Source organism: Branchiostoma belcheri, unplaced genomic scaffold (assembly GCF_001625305.1).
Source record: "Branchiostoma belcheri isolate BF01 breed outbred unplaced genomic scaffold, Haploidv18h27 scaffold6, whole genome shotgun sequence".
Lineage (NCBI taxonomy): Eukaryota > Metazoa > Chordata > Leptocardii > Amphioxiformes > Branchiostomatidae > Branchiostoma > Branchiostoma belcheri.
The window spans coordinates 2,518,007-2,527,952 of record NW_017804242.1 but is presented as its reverse complement, the minus strand read 5'-3'; the positions used below and the strand labels follow the sequence as shown (position 1 = coordinate 2,527,952).

The window sequence follows — 9,946 nt, the reverse complement described above, 5'->3', positions numbered from 1 at the left end:
TTTTTTTCCTACCAAACCCAACAGGAAAAAAATTCAGAGCAAAAGAGAAACCCCTATAAAAAAGCCTAAAAACACGCTAAAAATACACCCAAAACCCAAACCTCTGCTTGGAGAGTAGACCAAACCGCCATAACTGTCATCCTACCATGGCTTACCATTCCAAAAAGGCACAGTTTTTTTACGAGAGTTTTACGGCTACTGGCCACGCTTGTGGGGGTAAGGTGTGGCGCGGGAGGTCCGGCGTCCGCGGCGGGCAGGCCCCCCGGAAGTTCCAGTGGCGCTCCCGCAGCGGCAGGACGGCCAGGTGGCCGTGGCCAGATCTACGACATCAACGAAGTAGACCTGCACAGGAATGGAAAAAAATGTTTGTACAATACAGCAACTTACTAATCTGCACAGATTACTAGTACCAAATTCTGTAATACAGGCATATGACAAAACCCGTTTAAAATGTTCTTAGATGCACTATATATTTCTGTCGCATAACTTTCTTCCTTATATACTCTCACATAACTGTTATGTGTATGTATAATGAGTTTATGTAGGAAATTCCATCCAGGAATAACTGGTCTAGAGATTCAAATGCCACCACAACGTTCTGTATTACTACAAATGCTTATCAAATGCATAGAGACAAATGTATAGTACATGTATATCAAATGCAGTTAGACAGATGTATAGTATATCAAATGCATGAAGACAAATGTATAGTATATGTCAAATGCAGTTAGACAGATGTATAGTATATCAAATGCTAGTTAGACTGAACTTCTAGAAAGTTTGGTTCCAGATCGAGACGATGCCTTCCCAGCCAGGAGGGGAGTCACAAGTTATCTTCAGATTTACCGTCACAAGGTTAGACACAACTTTTAGAAAGTTTATACAAATTTATATACGTACTGCCCGCTGCTTCTCAACTTGCCCGTCGTACAGGCGGACCGGGTCGTCGGGGAATCGAGCCCGCATGACCCACCTAACCTCTTCCGGGTAGACATAGGTGGGTGTGTCCCTCCCCGGGGCCCGGAGTCCGCCCCCACGTCCTGTCGGATCCATACTAGAAAAGAAACCAGCATAGATCAGATTGGGTGAACACCATGCGCATTGTTACAGAACTTTTTATCGTCAAAACTACCAGTAAAACCTATCCAGGATTTTTTGCTCAACACACAAATTATTATTTGGAATTATGTAGCTGACCTTCATGGGATGATAATTTTCTTGCGTTTGCTCGAGAACAAACTAGTGTAGCCTGGTATCTCGACTATCATGGATGGGGCATACTGTCTCAGGGTCTCTAAAATATATAACAGTTCTCCCCCTCCCAGCTCAACGTACTAACGACGTTCACTCACCCAGAGCCATCGGAAGAGGGCAGCCGCCAGCCTGCGCCGTGGCCCCCAGTCCGGCCGGCTCGAGTTTGCCGGAGCTGTGTGGGGCAGATGGAGGAGGATGTGCCGCAGGCCAGCTGGCAGGGTGAGGCTGGAAATCGCCGGGGGAAAAAGACATGTTATACCACACAAGGATGTGTGAGAACCGATTTCCTAACCAAGAAGCTACATTTGCTGCAAGGACACGATAATGCGGAGGTCACGTTTACAAACCAGGACCGGCCGGGCAGTCTTGCGGAACGAAAAGTATGATATAAAAGACGAAAAAGCACAAAAACGTATCACAAAACTTGTTTCTACTGCACAGTTAAACTTCAGAATATAGAGAAGCCGTGTCAGACAGGTCTGTTTACATTTCTACCACACATTTTTCTAAACGTCTTTTGACCTACTTTACTAGCGGTCATTAGATCCCACATTCTCTAGCTCTTTCATACATCAGACTTCTTGGAGCACTACGACTGTCAACTCCATCAACTATGAAAATTGCACTAGCTGCCGAAGTCCAGCCCAAAAATATCGATACATGCAGTAACACACGACATTGGGCCATTTTCACCAACGCTATTCTGTGCGGGAACAGCCCCCTTTTTTGGGGGGAGGGGGGTATTTTCTGATCAAACGTAGATCGCACGCAATAGAAGCTCCACGGAGATATATGTAGGCTTGCCAGCCGGAGCTTCTATTGTGTGCGATCTACGGTTTGGTCAGAAAATACCCCCCCCCCAAAAAAAAAACACCGATCCAGGAACGCCTGACAGGAGGCTGCGGGAACAGGGCAAACTTTTTTCAATTACTGCTCAAACTAAACAATACACGTATAGGCTTCTACTTCTGAATAAAAACCTAATATTGTACATACCCGCTCTGCTCGAAAAGTAGTTCTAGCGCCGCCATTGCATTCTCAAGGTCGGCCATTGTTGCGTTGGAACAAGGAGGTTGGATGGAAGGATGCGACAGCACTGTTGATACGAGGTGGTCTGTCCGAAGTCACTGACGATATGACTAAAAACTCAGGCGAAAACATCACGCATGCGCTGTGAAATTGCGTTCTGTGATCAAGCTTCTGATAACGAAAGACTGTCACAACAGTCCCCACATGGTCACTGTTAAAACACCATTATTATTGTCAAATTGACAAATGGCTTCATCCGGTTTTGTCTTTCATCTAAATGCGCAGCAGATTTGTTTGTTTGTGTATTGTTGAAGTGACTTTTCTATGACTTTTCTATTTTCTATGTCTGATCTCAAGCTCTTTTATTAATCATGGATAAATAAAAAGAAAAAATGTGAGAAACACTGTAATAGTTGCCACCGAAATCACTCATTGGTAACAAGGTCACTTCGAAATTTCTCGCAGATGAAGCCGACACATTAGGTAGTCGATTAGCACCTCGTGGTTTAGGCCATAAATCACCGATACCCAGCAAGGCTCAGCACTTTTCTTATCTACTGACTGCCACAGAATGTGTGAAAATGGAAGAGCGCCTCTGATGTCAATCGATGATCTAATAAGTTTCAGATAGGCGCTAACTCCTCAGTAAGCTCTTTTATGGCTTTGCAAGTCAAGCCTGCTGGGAACAGCCTGTTTTCACAAATTCCAGGCCTGGCTTGTGCTTTTACCAGGCGTGCTAAATCGGAAACGTTTACTGATCATTTTCGATCCATAACTAAGCATAAGCCTGATCTGAGAAAAACTTATGTCTGTCTAGAATATAAAATGATGGTACTGTTCCACATACACTTACTTCCCATTTCAAAGAAACATACGAAAAACATGAACTGACATGGGCAGTTTCTCTTATTCTAGTATATGAACGATCTGTACAGAAAACATAGACGCCACTTGTCGGTGAATGAATTCTTACCATAGTGAGTCTGCATTCGTACAAGTACAGAATATATAGAGGCCACAACTCAAAGATACAGTATTTACATTTATTTCTACCGCACAGTTCGATCAGAAACGTGCCCTGTAAAATTTCTGTTTACATTTCAAGATCTTGTCAAGAAAAGTCTGGCACATTACATCTTGTCAAGAAAAGTCTGGCACATTACATCTTGTTTACGTCACTGCTGGAAATGTCACTCGAGTGGTCCACATACTCTTACTGCCAATTTCAAACAAACATACAAAATACATACACTGACATGGGCAGTTTCTCTTTCTTATACTAGTATATAAACAATCTCTGTACAGAAAACAGAGGCCACAGCTCAGATATACAGTATTTTACATTTATTTCTACCGCACAGTTCGGTATTCATGTTTACATAACTGCTGTGACTGGAGATGCCGAGTGGTCGCGTGGCAGCTAGGGTTGCCAAGTGTTCGGAACAAAGGGATTAGATTAGCACCTCAGATCATAAACAAGAGGGCCTGCAAGGGGGGTAGTGATTACGAATTACGCAAAATTTTCGCCGTCTATTACGAATTACGCAAAATTTTCGCCGTCTATTACGAGACCTGATTGCGACTTTACGATTTGCGGCTAATGTCCAATTACGAATTACGCTGATTTTTGCGGAGGCTGCCTACGAATTACGAAGTCTAAAACGGCCTGATTACGCTTTACGAAAAAGGGCTTGCAGGCCCTCAAACAACTCAACGCGCAGTTAGCATTTTCTGTTTCTTATACTAGTACATGTATATATATATACTATAAGAGCAATCTATACCTTATTGAATCAGGCCTGCCTCTTGTTTTCTTGCTTTCCTTCTGGGTTGCTTGGGGGGATCACGGCTCTTTCGTTTTCTGCTAGCGCTGTTCCCGGTAGTTTGGACTGGCGGACCCAAACCCACAACTCTACCCACTCTCCTGTCTTCCCTTACGATGAGCTGGCTGTCTTTTACCAGAGTAGCCCTGGCACCCTCCTCCTCCTCTGCAATGAAGAAATGTACAAAAATCTAAACAACAAGAAAGTATGCCCACCACACGAAAGTGTGCACGTTGAACAAAGCTAACCTTTCAGAAGGATGAAAAACTGTTGTCAGTAGTATTTTAAAATGAATTCATCAACTAGGACTAGGACTGTCTTTATTCAACATACAAAAACACATCAATGCTTTACCTGAATGCACTTCACCATCACTGTCTGCCTCGGCATCTGCAGTCCCATAGCTGTGCTGGATGGCTCTTTTCTTGGTCCATTGCTTCCTCTCCTCACTGTCCAACGCACGAGCTGCCTGTAATTCAAAGCAACATTGTGCTATAAGGAAACAGAGTTTGTAGAGTAGACTCTGAATAATACTTGCACTTGAAAGTTATCTCAAAAGCTGCATACGTCATCCAGATTTTTACCTTGGTCACTCCATTCCTTACTATATCATATATATTACCAAATTGGGCATTGCCGTCTATAATATCAATAGAAATACCCAGAGGTTTTGAACTCACTTTGAGGGCAATACGACGGGCTTTCTTCTCCTCTGTCCTCGCTTTTTCCAAAGCTTTACGTCGCTCACTCAGTGCCTTCTGTACCTTACGAACCATACCTGGTGGTATGGGCAGTTTCATGCGCTTGTACAGTTCGACGGACCAGTGGAGGAACTCTGGGCCAAATGGTTGTGTATCTTGCTCCCAGCTGACGCAGCTCTGTAGAAGACCCATGTCCGTCTTTACAATATAATGCAGTCTACTCAAAAAGACGTCTTTCGATCGGAATCTCAGCAACACATTGTGTGACGCTTCCGGGAGGTTTGAGTTTCCCCGTCCTAGCTCCGGGTGAATGATGTCGTTCGCCTGCTCCGCTCGCCGTGCCGTCTCGACTTCATAGAAAAGGCTGTGTAGTGGACAGGTGATTGCATTCTTAGATTTGTACAGTTCGCCCTTGCCGCAAAGGGGCTCCTGGTTTTTACCTTTTTTCTTGCACTTCTCACAAGAGCAGGTCTTGGCCGGATGGAAGTCGCACCCTGTCTTCTTCTTAGTGGTGGGGTGTTTCCACTTGTGGATATCACGGGCGTGGTACTTTCCCAGGTTTTTGAGTCTGTTACTGAGCTCGTCTGGTTCTTTCCCCGCTTGGACTACGCAACAGAAGAAATTGATCCTGGCTTGTCTTATGAATGCGTCATTGATACAGCCGCATCCCTTTCGATGGCTTTTACCCTCACAGTTGCACTTGACAGAATTGACCTGTGGGAATTTCTCTTGGTGTTTCGACTTGTACATTTTTGTAGCTGTCTTTTTATTTTTTAGGTCAGTCAACACGTTTTGGTGGGACCTCGCAACATGGCCGGAGCACAGCATCACCTTGTGTTTTTCATCGGGGAAATGTGCCCTGAATGACTTCATAGCAGTGCTATCTCCGTCTTGCCAGTGAACACTGGGATGGATGCCGTCTTTGACTGCCTGCGCCCACAACATTTCTAAACCAATCCCCTCACCGCTTTTGGCTGTGCCCTCGAAAAGTGGGAACTCCTCTGACGATATCGTGTCCCTCCCCTTCATGCAGAGGTGGCATACATATAGCAACGAATTATTCATGGCGTTGCGGATTGTCACTGTGCAATTTTTGCTGTGGAACCCCCTGGTTCCCCAGGTTCCATCGGCCTGAGTAACTGCTCGCTTAGAACTACCTAAGTCGTTATCTGGGATTTTCCTCATTTGTTCTTTCGCCGCCTGACAGTGTTCTTTGACCAGGGCTCTTGTCAGGGGGTAAACATCCCGAATCAAGGTGTAGAAGTTATTTTTAGTGATTGTCTCCAACCCTAATCCCTGACCAAGTGCCTTGTCGTAACCCTGGTAGGTGTTACCTGAAACAAGCATCGACAGACAGAGTGCCAGGGAAACCTGGTACCGGCGAGATGATTCCACTAAAGTTGAGGAATCAAAATTGATACCAGGCATCGCACAGCCGCTACAACTGTACACAACCCTCAGCCCGCCTCCAAGACCAACTTTCACAAAGTGTAGGGGAACTAAAATTCCATTACAGTCTTTCGTTCGGCACTTAAAGTTACTGTTGATGTTGTCGACAAAAGTTTGAAGTTGGCATACCTGACCCACATAGTATCCGTCTTCTACAACAATGGGTTCCCTCTTCTGTACATTGTTCTCTGCACTTGAAAAGTCGAGCTTTCGACTTGACTGGACATTTTCGCCGTCTGTGCGTGAACGCGAAGAACATGCAGGTGTGTCGATGTCATCCAAGTCCATTCCCTTGGCCGCCAGTTTCTTCCTCATCGTAAATGTTCTGTATTTAGATCCTCCGGGACTCACCCAAATGGGTCTCGCCGACGGTCTTGACGGGTGGGAGTAATCTTCCAGTTCCTCTCGAAAACCAGCGGGCACCACTTCCAGTGTGCGGGAAGACCTGCTCAGGCGACCGGTGCCCCGGGTGGCAGCTCCCTTTTTCCCGCGAGTACTCGCAGCTCTGCGCAGTCTAGCCTTCTTTGATAGACGTTTATGAACCAATCCCAATTGTTTTGGCGTATCCTTGTCCTCTTCCTCAATGGCCGGAGGGTTTTCGAACGCCGGGCTCACGCCCTGACGTGGCGAAGGGGCAGCCATGTTGAAAGGTCGGGTGAGCGGATTGAGTTACAGGATCGCGTCGCGTTGTAAACAAACTAGGGGGAGGTGATCGTGAGCACACGTGGCATGTCAGCAAAGCATGGGCAGAGCTCCACCTCCTATATTCTTTATTGATGTATTTGTTTGTATATGGTTGTAATCTTTTGACCTGGGCTTTAATAGCCCAGTGGGGCAAAAATGTACAATAAAGGTCTTCATTCATTGAATGACAAAAGTACAGGGACTTTCATATGGTCTTATACAACTAAGATCTATTACACAACAAAGATAAAGTCATGTTACTTACAGAATATAATATGTATATGTTCAATTAATGTAGCAAACTACATACAGAAAATATATATTGTACAACAGGCATTTCAGTCTTTATTTGGGTTCACATTGCTATTCTTCCAGTGGTCCTTGCTATCCCCTATCGTATAAAGCATCCCATACTACTCTTCAAGCAGAGGTTTCTCTTTTGCATTGATTTTTTTTCAGTGCAAAAGAGAAACCCCGATAAAAAGCCTAAAAACACGCTAAAAATAACCCCAAACCTCTGCTTGGAGAGTAATCCCCTACCGGGAATGAGTGAAACCCCGTCGGTCAGGGAAGCCAATTACGCCGCGCCGACGTCGATTTGGCACCCTGGCTCTAATTACTAGTATCTCTTCGCGTCCGCTGGTGTGAAAGATAACCGGTTTTGGGGACCGGATACTGTAAAGGACATAAGGCTTCTCCCCACAAAAAATCTAACGTTTATCATGAACGCCAGTCTAACGCCAGACTAATGATTTTTTAATCGTCAAGCATACTACAGGAGATAGTTCAACTTCATACGATAGAGAAGACCCATTTACATGCTTAATCTGGCCTATCGTGACCGTACAATTGCCGTTTTAGTGATCAATATGCCTCCATTTTCGCTGGCGCGCTGTATGTCCGCCATGTTTAAATGGGCGGGGCGCCCCGCTGGCGGACGCCTGGAAATGTAAACAACCGGGGGGAGGGAGTGCAGCGCGGGAAGAGCCAGCAAAAGCGTACAATCTCGTTAGTTTCTCGCATTTTGCGAGACTATGCGAGATTTTACCAGCTGATTTGGGGTCAGAAAAGGTCAATCCAGTAGGGAGGCTGCTCGCTGCCGATTTTGGTGTGGTTTCGTTGAATTTTGCGGCGAAAATACGGGATTTACGGCCCATCATCAGATTTTATGGCCATAACAACTTTTAATTTTCTATAATTACGAAAAGAGGAAGGTAACTGGTTGTTTTTTTCGCACGATTCTTGAAGAAAACCGTTCAATCTCCAAACGTACGTTTGCGCAACGGCTGAACATGTGTGGTTCGGTAGATACGGAAACGTAATTTACTACCTAATTAAAACTCAATGATTTGGCTATAACTACAGATTATTAGTATATTTTCGTTTGCGCAAACGTACGTTTGTAGCTTTCATTGTTATGAAATCAAAAACGAAGTTTTATGTTGTTTGGATTTACCAAAGTTCTGTATTTTTTCTTTGAAAAAAATCATAAAAAGGGCAATAAAACTTGATGACGTCATGCATGTGGTAACAAATTTTTTTGGGGGGAACTTTATGTTGCTAGCTACCAATATTCAGTACAAACCCACTTCTCTCTCATTTCTTTACCAGTAAAACAGTGCAAATTTAAATCACCAAATTAGCCAGTGCAGAAACCTTAACGTTTTGCTGCAGGATTTACGGGCAGTATGGTCCACGCACCACGGCCTGCCCTCTCACGTGTCGTGCTGCTGGAGTCGTGAGGAAGGAAACCTTTTTGAAAGGATTCATAACAAAGTTTTCGTTTGAAGAAGTTTGGGCTTGCAGGCGTGAAAGATTGAAGACTGGGAACGGTTTTCCGTTTACCTAGCGAACCTTAGAAAGAGATGCGCTCTAAAATGACCCCCCAGAGTCCAGACACCAAAAGGAAACATTTCAAGGCACCTCCTGTTTTTGATGTGGACCCAGTCCACGGGAATGAGCCCTTTCGTCTGTATGGCACGACAGTGCTCTTTTGGTGCCAGCCATGAAACATGGTGTAAATAATCATAAAGCACATGTGGATGGTCACGAGGATGACTCAGTGTGTCTACTTCCCGCGAGACGAATGATTCTCTTCGCCATCTGTCAACAGCTTTCAGGCATCTTCATCCATACCGTGGGCTAAACAGTAAATGGTTTATTAATGATGATGACCGCAACCTTACATTACCGTTGGTTAATGATGGCTCGGATATGGTTTTGTAACATCTGGCCAAGGGCCATCAGCTATCACTACAGTCGTTATGCCGGCTGCCGCATTCATAACTCAGCTGTTTTTATGATGAACACTGGACGATAATTACGGGAGCGAAAAGTGCCGTGTAACTCTGGATATAGAATGTTTCATGGCACCTTCGATATGCGTATAACGTATACTAAGAATGTGAATATATCGTTCATTGCTTGATTTTGCAGGCTAAATGGAAGGGCAGGCTATGGATCAGCAACATACTTGATCCAGGCGACATCTTTGACCCGTGCATGTCCTGAATCATCTAGTCTCTCCCAGACTCATTGTTGTGTCCGAAAATAGTAGGACGTATTGGGAATTGGCCAAATACGCTGCCAAGGCAACCCGTGACTTTGTGTAACAATTGCAACTTTGTCAGCTACCTCCTCTGGCAAATAATTAATGTAGTTATTAATATACTTCTGCTCTTTTCTCTTCAACACAAGGAGTTCTGGTAGAGACTATGAATCAACCCTGCCGTCCATGTCAGTCACGGCATTCGTGTGAAGAAAGTTCTTCCCGATGACGAGATGTCAGCCGGAGAGCCATTTCATCGCTAGGGGAATCACATTATCATTACCTTCGAATAGATGGCAAGGCCAATCTGTGTCCACTCAATGGACGTCATTAAAAGGAAAAAAAATCACATCAGTGGAGCGGCCGTCAGTCGTTTATCTAAGCGCGTCATTACATCTTCTTATCTTTTCTCAAGTTGACATTACGGCTAATGTCGATGTCCACCGACAAATGATATT

The 9,946-nt window shown here is 44.7% G+C and overlaps 2 protein-coding genes across 2 annotated transcripts in view; one reads left to right on the top strand and one right to left on the bottom strand.

Moving 5' to 3' along the window:
• Positions 1–195: 195 nt before the first annotated feature.
• Positions 196–7,326, bottom strand: LOC109482248. The gene is made up of 7 exons (XM_019784940.1): positions 4,787–7,326; positions 4,461–4,575; positions 4,087–4,271; positions 2,251–2,372; positions 1,340–1,479; positions 901–1,040; positions 196–342 (listed from the first exon to the last, which is right to left on the bottom strand). The coding sequence occupies exons 1-7, from the start codon at positions 6,896–6,898 to the stop codon at positions 196–198; spliced, it is 2,961 nt and encodes a 986-aa protein (XP_019640499.1). The 5' UTR covers positions 6,899–7,326.
• The window catches only part of LOC109482247, a 12,431-nt gene continuing 9,381 nt past the window's right edge, over positions 6,897–9,946 (top strand). The window contains exon 1 of the mRNA XM_019784939.1: positions 6,897–6,911. Coding sequence (XP_019640498.1) covers positions 6,897–6,911 — 15 coding nt within the window. The remainder of the gene's footprint in view (positions 6,912–9,946) is intronic.